Source organism: Apteryx mantelli, chromosome 2, assembly GCF_036417845.1.
Source record: "Apteryx mantelli isolate bAptMan1 chromosome 2, bAptMan1.hap1, whole genome shotgun sequence".
NCBI lineage: Eukaryota > Metazoa > Chordata > Aves > Apterygiformes > Apterygidae > Apteryx > Apteryx mantelli.
In genome coordinates, this window is record NC_089979.1 from 110276550 (window position 1) to 110289923 (window position 13374).

The following is a 13374-nucleotide window of genomic DNA, read 5'->3' on the forward strand; positions in this document are numbered from 1 at the left end:
CTTTTCACTGTGCAGCTTGAATAAGCAAACCGGCTTCTGAATTACTAGGGACATGAGGAAGGAATGGCAATAAGTCATAGTAGAAATGTACTGTAATATTCCTCTTCACCAAAGAAAGGATGATTGCTGTTGGACGCACCAATGAGAAGCTGCTGGTCCAAATCTGAGGGACTGCTGAGGGAAGCTGCTTTCCCAATGTGAGGAAGCTTTAGGCCTTTCTCAGTGGTGTCCTAATTGGTACCAGCCTTGGCAAGTTTGCAGGTCTCTTGAGCCTACATAGGGAATAATGAGATTTTGGGAAATTACTCTGCGTTTTTTATCTCATTTGTAATGATCTGTTGAAGTCTCTACTCATGAGAAGAATTTGGGGGATCTTCTGTTCAGTTGGTACCAATGTATCCAGCAGTTTTTCAACACAAAATTGCCAGTAGCTTCCTAACCCTTTCAGTAACAGTTGCAATTGGAGCAGGCAATGAAATATTTGTAAATCTCATTTCTCTCGCTTCCTTTCCCCGTAATATAAAAATCAATTACTTGCATGATTGCAGAAAAGAACAGAAGCCTGCAAGATGGTGTTGGTTTAAAAAATAAATATCTAAGGATCTAACACTTCACTCTGTGATGCCTTTATTACCCAGATGTCACTTCCTCTTAATCATGGAGTTATAGTGTTGTAAAACTGTTCAAAATGTTGGAGTAATCAGATTTAGGAAATTTCAAGAGTGAATTTTGCTAACACTACAATAAATATGTGTCAGTTCTCTAAATCCTGAACCAGGCCAAATGCTTTCTTTAATAACTAGGTGGAAAGATTTCAGTGGCAGCATCTCTGCAATTTGGCAGCCAGTGATAGCCACAGGCATTTTTTAATTAGCACCTTTTTGAAATTGTTAGCTAAATTAGTCAAGTATAAAATAATGTTGCACAAATGATTATGCCCAAATTGCACTTTAAACCTTGCATCTGTCTTAATGTATAGACACACTACTGTCCCGATAATATTATTAACTGGATTGCGTATCTCACCCCTAACAAATACATGGCACATCATCTGAATGAGATCTGGCATACCTTTATAAAATTCTTTTTTAAAGTGCCTGGAAGCTGTTTGATACTGGCATTTCTAATATTACAGTTTGTCAAGTGTAGTCAACAGTACTTTTCCTTATTACCTGCAACAGAGAACCTGATTTTGATCTCATACATCTTTCATAGGTATAAACCATTAATTTTACTTATTCTGAGTTTATGCTGCTGGAGTAAAGAAACCTTCTCTGGATCTTTGAGAGCGGTTATCCTGATTAGAAGCTAGTGTTGACACAAGCTGTGAAATTGATATCACAAGATGTTATTGTCCCCATCTTTGGAGTTATTTGTTAAATCTAATATTACATTCTTCTTGCAAAAAGAATATAGGTGTAAGAAACTAATACTGTAAAATAACAATCCGTATGTGTCACATATTACACAATTATATATGTGTCAGTGATAAATGTCATCTGACAAATTTTACTGGGCTCATGCATATATTTTGAACACTCTTCTATATGAGTTCTCCATATGAGTTATCTGAATTATTCCCCCTTTTTTACAAATGCACACCTGAATTCCAGTCAAACTAATGAAACTTTCTGTCATTATTTGTCAGTCTTTTTCACATGTATATGTAATCTCTTCACATTTTTTTACCCATACCAGGCACACACACCTCGCTCATAACTGTTTAACCCCAGGTAAATTACATGCATCCTTTCTGCAACCATTCCTTTAGCCTGCTCAGTTCTCACTCACCCTTGAGCTTGACTTTTGCTGTAAAAGAGTAGCCTACTCCTAACTTCCATTAGTTAGCTAAGTCCCTCACATAGAACAAAATCAGTGAAAACAAGGGAGAAGATAGAATTTATGTGGTGTTGTAGGTCAAGACTAGGTGAACTTATAAACATGAATTAAATTTTATTTTTGTAACATGTAAAAGAACTACCAACCGCCTTATCTTCAGGAAGCTTTTAACCTCAAGTTATGAATGCACCTTTATTTGCCCTGAAGTCATCTGTCACCCTTACTTACAGTTAGGCTGAAGTGTGTTCATCCCAGTTCACACATGGTTCAGAGAAAAGAGGCAAAGTGATACACAGGAACCTACTCTGTTCTTATTGAAAACCACCAACTTTTGCCTGCTTCTGGGAAGAAGCCACATGCTTAGGAAAAAACTTGTTTAGTATATCCTACCTGCAGGAGTGGTGGTGTTACTCCACGATTTCCTGCTGTGATAGGGCTGGGGAATATCAGATTCAGTATGTAATGTAAGTAGAAAAATTAAAATTGGGTATCATGGTGGTATAAGAGGTCTGAGCAGAAGTAACTTACGAGCTGAGGAACCAGAGAAAATGCAAATTAAGGCAGCAAAGGGTTGGCTTAAGCTGTCAAGTTATTGAAATGTTTTTATTTTATTTTCTTCTAATAGCTGTAGTAGTTGCTGTACTCCTCTACTTAGCTTATGTGGCATGTAACTCGCAAAGCAAAATACCCTTTGATTCAGGGTACAGCGGTGTGATTTTATGCCTTTATCAAGTCATCTCCCCAGGTTATTTAGACAGCTCAACTAAAGGAAATATTGGATCTTCAGGAGCCTGCTCTTCCTCGTCGTTTGAACAAATCTGTCTTGGATGCAGGATAAAGGTACCTGGTGGTTAGTAGCCCAGCTTTGCATTGGTATTTAAGGTGTCTGGTCTGTATGGTTATACAGACTTCTTATTCCTTTGGATTGCAGTATACATAGGCCAGTACTGAGATTCCTACAAACCATTCATAGGCATGAAACCTGATAAACGTATTGGCCACTGAACATAATGTGATTAATTGTGAGTTAATCATTAAGCTATCAAAACCATATTAAATGTTGGGAAAGGTATAGCCTCTATGTCTGCTGTAGAGATTTAAGGCCTTTGAGGGTTGACAATTTTTTTATGTTATTGTTGATTTAGCTTTGTTAATACTTGGCCTTTAAAATATAGAGATTAGATAAATATAAATACGGGTTTTTAATTACATAGACAGCTTTTTAACTCTAAAATTACTGCCAATCTGTAGCTTAACGTGTTCAGAGAGAGTGCTATTGAGGCTTCCAATTTTTAAAATAAATGTAAAATATGGGACACAGAAAATATCCAAGATTCCTTTTTCTGTTCTTTCACCATGGCGTGGAGCCTGAGAGGTATAGATGGGCCAGCTGATGTGAAGTATCAGTCAGATAAAAAAATCTCAGTGGAGCTTTCCTAGATGGATGGGACTTGAACAGGCCTTAAGGGCCTGACAGGACTTGAGTAATATGGGGTACCCTGTAGCAATCCTAGGCTCCTTATTCTCTCTTCTGCGCGGGGCAAGGAATTGCAGTTGGAGTAACTTGCAGATTTCATGCGAGCAGCGATCTTCTCTGGAAATAAACTGCAAGCACCAGTTTGTTCCAGTTATACAACTGCTAACAAGCAACCACTAATATATTGTAATCTGCACTGCTTTGGTCTTCATTTTGGACTTTCACAGTGTAAGATTAATGTTTTTACACATAACTTCCATCTTTTCTGTGATGTGGGTCTCTTTTATGTCTTTTTAAAGCACTTGTAATTCTGCTCCAGCTGCTTTGTCTATGTGTCCTGTCACACTGCAAGGATACTTATGTTCAAGCACTGAAGCCAAATAATCTTTGTTAGCCGTTCTCTTGAGGGCAGTCCTTTAGGTCTGATCTGTCCAGCCATGCACCATGCAGCTAAAAAGGGGAGAGGGGTGCTTTTCTGTCACTTCCTCTTAGTTGCTTGGGGCATTTTTACTTTGCTAGTTCTCTTTGTGTTGCTGAGCTCTTGGATACATTGTGTTATCACTCCCAGTACTCCACATTATTCCTGGGTGTTAGATCTTGGGGCTTAGTCCCTTTTCTGGAGTTAATTAATCGTGTTGCTTTGGTCTGCCTGAGGTACTACATTGTGTGTCTACAGATTTTGCTTATCAGATAGCCAGTTACATCATTTATAGTATTACTAGCAAAAGTTTCATCTGCATTGGTTTCACACTGTGCCATATCTTGAATGTGCCATTGAACACAGAGATTCTTCAGTCTCTTCAGGTTCTTAACTACCTCTGCAGGATGTTTTGCAAGACTATCTCTACACCTCCATTCTTAGACGGTTTCAAGTTGCCAAAGCTGCCAACAACCAGCTCTTCTCCAGATAGGTCCTCAACCTATTAAGCCATCTGTAGTTTTTCTCTCAGGATTTTTCCCAGAAAATTTAGATTTTACAAGACTTTACTTTTTAAAGATCTTCTGGCAGTGATTACTTCCTTGATTCTGCTAATATGGCTGCCTATGCCTAACGGTAACTGTGGTGTTAGGGAAATTTTGTAGTTGCAGTCTTTTGTCATCTCCAAATATCAGTGGAGCAGCTTCTGTTTCAGAGAAGAAAGTTAACTAGTGTTCATATACTGTGAAAGACTCACTGGTACCTTCCACCTGGGAGCTCTTCCATCTGCCAGAGATGGAGAAGATCTTATTGATCTTACTTAGCACTAGAAGATCTTAATCATGCCATTTGGCACCAGCTCTACTCTATACAACATAGTGTTACCATGACTTAGAATAGGACTGTGCTGACTGCTACTAACCTCTGGACTCTAGCTTCTCTAGCACTAGCACATGCCTTGTGAGTACATTAATAGATCTGCACAATTCTGAAAAGTTTTCCCTTTGATGGTCTCATCATCACCTATCCCAGTAAAACTTACTCCTAGGAACAGTATGCCCCAACAAATGGATGCAGCGGCCCAAGGTTTTACTATCCAGCCTTTGGCTTTCCAGTGCTTTCTCCGATGCCCCTTCTCCATTTTTTTTCCCAGGGACTCCTTTCAGAAAAGTTCAAGAACTGAAGATCTTCCTGGAATTTAGAGCAAAAGAACTTGTCCTGTTCTGCTAAGCAAGCTGAGCAGGTACTTCTTGGTAATGAAGGAAACAAAAGATGGAGACTGGTGATCAACTGTAAGAATCAGAATGTATGTATTTGGAAGTGCACATTCAGGATAGTGTCCCGGGTACTTACTTTTTCTCCAAGTGGTTCACAAGATACTTCTAGTTTTCAGGTGTTTTCATGGGAAGAACTGATGCTTTTTCACTAATCGGAGCTGTTTCCAGATGCTTGGGAGAACAGTGAACCCTTTGGCTGGCTCAGGGCAAGTGTACATATTCCTGTTGCCAGACAGGTCATGATGGCTGCATGTGTGTATGCTACGCTACACGAGCCAGCATGGGAAGTGCCTGCAGGTCTGGCTTGGTGTCCCAGGGTATCCCTCTTTGTCCATGAGTGTGAATGTGCCCATGGGACTTCTGAAGTGCCCAGAGGCGACAGGTCTAAGGCAGCATGTGCAGGGGCAACCACCTTTCTGTGAATGTTAAACATGAGGACCAGGGATGCCAACTTGGCATAGAAGCAGAGGACAAACACAGACATGCATATTCAATCAGACGCATAAGAATTACATTTGGAAAATTTAAATTTTCTGTTCTCATATGCATCACATCATATAAAAAAATCAGTGGATTGATAGCCCATATGATTTTAAAACACTCAGGATTATTTCTACTTTATTACCTTTTATGCCATTGTTTGGAAACAATTTTTGTTTGTTTACATCTGAGCTTAAAATCACATTGCAGTACTAGCAGGCTCCATTTAGCTATGGTACCAGATGTTGGTGACATTTTAGAGAGCATAAATAACAGGCAGCTGTGAACTGTGAAGTCGTAATTCTGTCAGGGCATCCTTGTTACTGTTTGTCAAACTAAAAGAGCAAATCTTGAGTGATATATTTATTTGGCAGAAGTTTTTTCAAGCATGCATCACTGAGTACCCACTGCTTTCACGAGGCTGGATTTCATGGGGTTTAGATGTTGTAACAACTAACTTTGTGTGTCCTGGTATCTAGCAAAATTCATATTTCTGAAAAGATGCACAGGCCATACATGGGAAGAGTGAAGTGCCTAAGTGAGTTTCTCAGATCTGAGAAGCTGAACAGGGTGTTGCAGTCTCAGGGAAAAAAAAACTATATAATTAACGTGCAGTCAGTGAACTGTACATTCAGGATCAATGTGAGCAATACAGCAGGTGATCTGCTGGGCTCAGGCTCCTCGGGGCGCTGCCAGGGAGGCAGCTTGCCCAGGCCCACACGGAGGCCGCGATGGCAGAAACGGGGCAGCTCGTGGCTGCACCAAGCCTGCTCTGACAGCTGCTGCTCCCTTCCCACTTCTTTACGCATAGCCTCAAGTTGTCAGGCTTCTGTTATCCTTCTTTTCAAGCTGACTCCTTCTTTTCAGTCTCCTGGTAATCCCCTGGTTACTTTTTAATCCATGTGATGGTTGCCTTAGGCAAACTCTGCCATTGCTAACTTGCTCCTAGCATTACCAGTTTCAGAATGGTTTCAAGTATTTTATTCTCACATACAGTTTACGTTCACATTTGTGTCTTATCATCTGTTGTTGTCTGGACTGTGTTGCCAAAAGGAAACCATGCAAAGTCCTCCACAGCTGAGGAGAGGTAAGCCTCGAGCCTCCTTTATCTATCACTGGAGTAGGATGTAGATTCTCAGGTTGTCTTTAGCCCTCATGTTTGCATCCCTCCTCTGCGAGTACCCCAGTTACTGCAATTCTGAGTATTTTTAGCCTAATATAAGCATAATATTACCAATCTGAGCATTTGGAGCAGTCTGGGTCTCAGAAGTGAAAAAAGCAAAGGAACCCACCTGGTTTGTAACTGTATTGGACCTTACATGTTAGCCAGGTGCCTAGCAGCTTGGCCCTGTTAAGGGTGCAAATATTGTACCTGCACCCACTGGTATGAATCTAGATTCTAGGAGAACTTTATCAGAAAATGTTTAGTCTTCAGCAGACTTCAGGTGCATGTACAGTTGGGCAGCCTTTGTGTGATGCCTGTGTACCAAAAAAGATATCTCTCTACATTACCCCCCAGGATCCTTTCCTCACTTTGCTAGCTCAGCTGACTGTGGAGTGCCTTGTGCTGTGAGAAGCAGCAGTGCAAAGGCATTACAGGAAAGAGAATAATATGATATATTTGGGGTCTTTACAGACAATTAAGGCATCTGTACCTCCGTGCTTTTTCCAGACGTGGTCTGTGTGAAAGGTGGGGAACTTTCACCCTTAGATTTCTATGGGTATATCAGCCCAGGAGAGTTTGCCTGTGTACATAAATGTATATTTCATATTATCCTAGATTTTTTAGTGCCTGATCATAACCTGTGGATAAAAAGAATACCTAAGAGACAGACTGAAGGCCGGACAGGCTTTCTTTGAGTCACAAGAACAACAGTTAGGGAAACAAAATCAAATTTGAAATCTGCTTTTATCTGATCAGATTGTCATTATAATTGGTTGTCAGATATCTTTTTGAAGGCAAACCAGTGAAAACTGTTTTTTTGAACATTTTTTGAAATTATACCACAAGAAACATCATCTGTTTTCACTGATATTTTATGTATGTATAATAGGCAAGTCTAGAAGAGATAATAGAATCTTCCTATACAGATAAAGTATTTAAGTGTTCCTGAAAAAACATGTGCTTCTTGCCTGTAAAAAAAAAGTTGCAGCATGAGAAGAAATTTCCTTTTCCAGAATTTGTAGTGCACTTTTTCATGCAACCCTTTCAATAGATAAATAAATATAAAAGGTATTGCATTGTTCGTGTAAGAGAATGTAGTCAGCACATTGAGCCTCTTCTCTCGCTAGATGGCACTATTACACTCAGAACATTGACAGCCCTAGTCTACTTTTTTGAGTGGCAGAGATGTAGCTGGGTATATTTTGGTTAACTGTATTTTATTTCAGTTTTGCAGATGTGGCAGGTTAAACAAATTGCTGTTGCAACAGCATTAATTCTTGAGTCCATATGGTCCATTCATTTTTGTTCTTGGTTTGTTGTTTTTTGCCTTCCATGCACCGACCAATTTTGCAGAGATTGTGCAAACATAATTCTAAGTTAACCTGTTAGCAAATTTAAGAAGGGTAGTTCAAGGACTGAGGTATGCAGAAGCAACATATGCCTTGAGTCCATGTGGTTTTTTTCAACACAAGAATAAGATGTGTGGACTTGATATACAGTCCTGTGGGGTGTGAACATAAACATGGGATAAGAAAGAGGATTCTAGGACTTTAAGTTCTAGAAAATGGAAAAAGCACATCAAGAAATCAGAAGAAAGGGCAAAAAGGAAGGAACAACAATAGAGATTCGGGTGTTGATTAGCACTGACAAGATATTAAGCCACTGAAATTGATAGGAATAAACAGATTTTTTTCTTAGAAACTATGAAAAAAGAAACAATATTTTTTATCTGAATGGGAGCATAAAATAACTTTGCAAAACCATATGCCTATATGAGTCATTGCCTTCCTTTAACACTGTACAGTCCAAACCCAGCCTGCTAGAACCTATGGGATGCCTTAGAGCAAAACCCACTTCAAGAATCAACATGGACCAGGGAGGCCCAACTAAAAAGGAGGCTCATCAGCCCCGAATTAATATGAAAAAGTTAAGTAAGGATGTTCAAGGACTTAACTTGAGAATTTTTTTAATAAGTCTAGAATTTTTTTGTATGTCAAGGAGATTTCTTGACTTTTCTGGATGCAGCTAAATTGTTCCGCCAGTGACCTTTGGAACTATAAAGGTATTTCTGAAAAGCAAATGTATAAACTTCAGAAAAAGTCAGTTTTACAAAATTTTGGAAAATGTCCTGACAAAGGATACCTATGCAACTTTGCTGTGCAGTTTTTGGTCTTCCTATTTCCCGTAGCCATATCACATTTCAGGATAAGCTATTTAGTTTTCATTTTTCATTTATTAGGGAAAATACTTGACCAAATAACATTGTTAGCCAGCCGTTATTGCCTTCGTGTTGGTTACAGCTAAGAAAAGATTATTTTGTTTAAATGTGGAAACAAATGAATAGACTTTCTGGTACTATGTCTTATCCTCATAGCATACATGCACACACACACACACACACGCATACCTCTGCCTCTCTGATACACAAGATGTGAAATAAACTGAAGAGGAAGAGATATTATGGGGACTTCTGCTTACTGCATGATACAACTTTAAGAACCCATCTCAGGATTCCAGTGATGACACAATATATGAAATGACAAAATCTATTTATAGTTTATGAAGTCATTGGGACCCTGCAACTGGTCTTTAACCCTGTAAGTAGATCCAGTAGCAAGACAATGGAGGGAAGAAAAAGAGGGAAGTTTGCCATGTATACCTGGCACTAACTTGGTAATCAAAGCTCTCTCTAGGGTAAACCATCTTTCTTCTTGTGCTTCTTCCTTTGCCTTCCATGACAATACATTCTGTGCCATATCATCCTTTTTGGGCCAGAGCACCATGCATTCAAGGAAGATTTATAGGGAGAATCAGGGCTTGGCAAAATTAGACCAACCTTTTCTAAATTCTGAGGATCGTCGCTTTCTCCGAGAATCCATAGGAAGTATAGAAAATTACATACCATCTTCTTCAAGCAACACAGATGGAAAGGAGCTAGTTATGGCAACAGAACAGCTCCCAGGAGAATCTGAGGAGGAGGAGCATGGTTTGGAATCTGCTAAAGAGGAGATGACTGAGCCACAAACATATAATCCACAAAAAAAGGGGGGACAAAACTCAGATGAGGTGATGGAGCAGATTACTGAAAAAACAAGAGAGGCCCTTAATTTCCTAGCTAAAGGTGAAAATCAGAAAGCAATTGATTTACTCTCCAGTGTCATCAAACTGAATCCATATCTTGCCAGCTCATACATTAACAGAGCCAGTGTCTTTTTGCAGCTGCAAAAGCCAAATGTGGCCATTAGTGACCTTGACAGAGCTATTAAACTCAATCCTAATTCAGCACAGGCCTATAAATTCCAAGGAAAAGCCCTTCAGCTTTTGGGACAATTAAAAGAGGCAGCCTGTAACATTTCTTTGGCTTGCAAATTGGATTCTGAGGGTCAGGCAAAACTTGAGAGGGAGGGAGAGGCCAATGAAGAGCTGGAGATTGCTGAGAGTGAGCTGGAGATAGATAATGAAGGGGTTATCGAACCAGAAGAAGATGAGTCCCCAGAGATGGGAGATGAGAATTTGAAGGTAACTAGTGACATGATGAAGCAGGCTGATGAAAAGAAGAAGGAGGCTTTTGATGCAGTAGGAAGAGGCAACTTTCAAAGAGCTATTCAGCTCTTTACTGATGCCATCAAACTGAATCCGCGCCTTTCTACTTTGTATGCCAACCGAGCCAGTGTGTTTGTACGTTTGCGAAAGCCAAATGCTGCCATTAGAGACTGTGACAAAGCCACAAAAATCAACCCAGATTCTGCACAGCCCTACAAGTGGAGAGGGAAAGCATATTGGCTCCTGGGTCACTGGCAGCAGGCTGCCAAGGACCTTGCATTGGCCTGCCAGCTGGATTATGATGAAGATACCAATGACATGTTGAAGGAGGTTCAGAGAAAAGTCCAGAAAACCACCAAACACCAAAGAAAGTATGAGGAAGAGCAACAGGCAAAGAAATCAATGAATGCATTGCCAAGGATGAGAAAATCCATGGCAGAAGAAGAGAAGGTTCAGCTTCTGACTTCTCAAGAAGGGGAAGAAGCTCATCTTCAGAATCTCAAAAAGCACCAACAGATTCACTTTTGGACCTCCCAGGAACCTGATAATGACTGTTTTAGGGAATCTGAGGAGGAAAAGCAATATCCACTGGAAGCCTGTGAAGAGAACAAGTTTCACCTGGAGGCTCCACATAGAGCTGAAAGACAGGAAAAGCCCAGTGGAGAACCAAAGAGGGAGGACAGTGAACTCAATACTGAAAATCAACAAGTGGTTGAAGAGGATGAAGAAGATCTTCAGGAAATGGGAGATGAGAACCTGAAGATAACGAACAGTATGATGAAGCAGGCCAATGAAAAGAAAAAGGAAGCCTTTTATGCACTGGGAGCAGGTGAACTTCACAAAGCTGTTGACTTGCTCACTGATGCCATCAGACTGAATCCACAACTTGCAGTCCTATATGTGAACCGGGCCAGTGTCTATGTAAAGTTGAGGAAACCAAAAGCTGCCATTAGGGACTGTGACAAAGCTATAAAAATCAACCCTAACTCTCCACAGCCCTACCAGTGGCGAGGGAAAGCATTCCAGCTCTTGGGTCACTGGCACAAGGCTGCCAGAAACCTTGAGCTAGCCTCCCAGCTGGATTATGCTGAAGACACCAATTTCATGTTAACAGACGTTCAGAGAAAAGTCCAGAAAAGAAAGCAAAGGGAAGATGACTTTGTGGATATAGCAGAATGGATGAAGAAAGAACCAAAGGATCCAGGAATAAGAACTAAGAAAGCCCCCAGAGATATGGAAGGAGTTAATAAAGTGGCCTTGGAGGAGCATGACAGCTCTCAGGAGAAGGACAAATCTTGGGAAGAGGCCATGGAGAAAGAACAGATACAAGTCAAGCAGGAGATGTTAGCTGAGCGGGAGAGCACACCACAGGAGATGACAGATCAACAAGAGCATCTAGTCCAAAAGTCACTTCAGGAAGCAGTGCAGCACCTGGAACTTGAGCAACAGTTGATTGCTTTGCAGGTAGAGTTAGAAGAACAGTTTAAAACTCAGCAGATGGGGCTAGAGGAAGAGGAGAAAGCCCTGTGGAAAGTTCTTGAGCAACAGGAGAAGGCACAGAAGAAATTGTTAAAAGAACAAGAGAGAAACCAGTTGAAGGCTCTACAGAAATTGGAGAAAGCGCAACAGCAGGCTCTAGTAGAACTGATAAAAATTCAGAAGCAAGGAAGGGAAGAACAGGAGAGAGCTCAGAAGAAATTCTTGGAGGAAAAAGAGAGAGTTGAGAAAGCCCAAGAGGAACTAGCAAGAGCTCAAAAAAAGGCCCTGGAAGACCTGGAGATGGCTCATAAAAATGCTCTGGAGGAACTGGAGAATGCTCATAGTAAGGCTCTACAAGAGCAAGAAAGGGCTCAGAAGGCTGCAGTAGAAGAACAGAAGAGAGCTCAGAAGGCCCTAGAGGAACTGCAGAGATCACAGAGAAGAGCTGTGGAGCAGCAGGAGAGAGCTCAAATGAGGGCTGCCAGAGAACAAGAGAGAGCACAGGAAACCCTGGAAGAACTTGCAAGAACACAGCAACAAGCCCTAGAGGAACAAGAGAGAGCCAAGAATGAAGTCCTACAGGAACAAAAGAAAGCTCATAAAATCTTGGAAGAGCTGGAGAAAGCACAAAAAAAGGCCCTAGAAGAACTTGAGAGAGCTCAGAAAGAATTCCTGAATGAGCAAGAGGAAGCTCAGAAGAAAGCCCTGGAGGAACAGAAGAGGGCTCAGAAAGCCCTGGAGCAACTGGAGACATCCCAGAAACAGTATGTTGGAAGACAAGGGAACTTTAAGAAGAAAGTCTCTGTGCAATGGGAGAGAGCTGAAAAAAGCCTTTCTGAGGAAAAGGTGCAATTTCAGAAAAATGCCAAAGAAGAATGTGGGCCACCCGGCAATACGTTCTCTGGAGAATTGGAAATAACTCAGAAGAAAGACCTAAAAGATCAGGCAAAGGCTTCTTTGCAGCAGGGGAGAGATTGGGATAAAGAAGTAGAAGAAGAGAGTGCAGGTCAGAGAGCTGTTCTGGAGGAAGGGCCAAGTCCTGGGAGGAGTACAGATGAACCAAAAGGCTCACTGAGGCCAATTGCAAAGTCCATTTGGGACTTCTTTGAATCAGGGTAGCTCTCAGAAGTGTGGCCCAGTGAGAGACCAAGGGAGAAATGTTTGCTGAAGAACTGAGCTCATTTTGGAGGTCATCTGCAAGTGCTCTTTCCTTTAAAGTAAAATTTCGAAAGCAGACATACAGATTTTTTATGGTTTTTTTAAATGTATTTTTTAAGCAAATAATTGAAACACTTTCCATACCATGTTTTGACCCACATACAAGGTTACATGGCTTTCTGAAAAGAGCCCCAATCGACCAGAATTGTGTCAGTTAGTCCTTAAATGGGACAGAGAATTCAGGGTTTCCTTCACCAGTCTGAATACCTACAGAAGATATTATATACTAGCTGTATGCTATCTTTGTGTTCTCATGCGTGTTCATTTCTTCTTCTGTGTGCATACTTGACACCCTTAATTCTTCTTTAGTCATGAGAATGGGGGACCTCTGAGACAAATAAATGGTGGGAATCATTGCTAAAGAGAAAGAGCGGGCATTTAATGGGGAATTAGAAATGGAAGAGTGAATCTGTGGCATAGAGACCTAATTAAATGGTATATTGCTTCTGACATATGGTAGCTTGATGAAAGGAATTCT

The 13374-nt window shown here is 40.8% G+C and overlaps 1 protein-coding gene across 1 annotated transcript; it reads left to right on the forward strand.

Moving 5' to 3' along the window:
- Positions 1-9437: 9437 nt before the first annotated feature.
- Positions 9438-12797, forward strand: LOC106495252 (uncharacterized). Its single transcript, XM_067292176.1, is given in 4 exon segments — positions 9438-11360; positions 12261-12383; positions 12386-12442; positions 12537-12797. Coding segments are annotated over 4 exon segments (2364 nt in total).
- Positions 12798-13374: the final 577 nt, after the last annotated feature.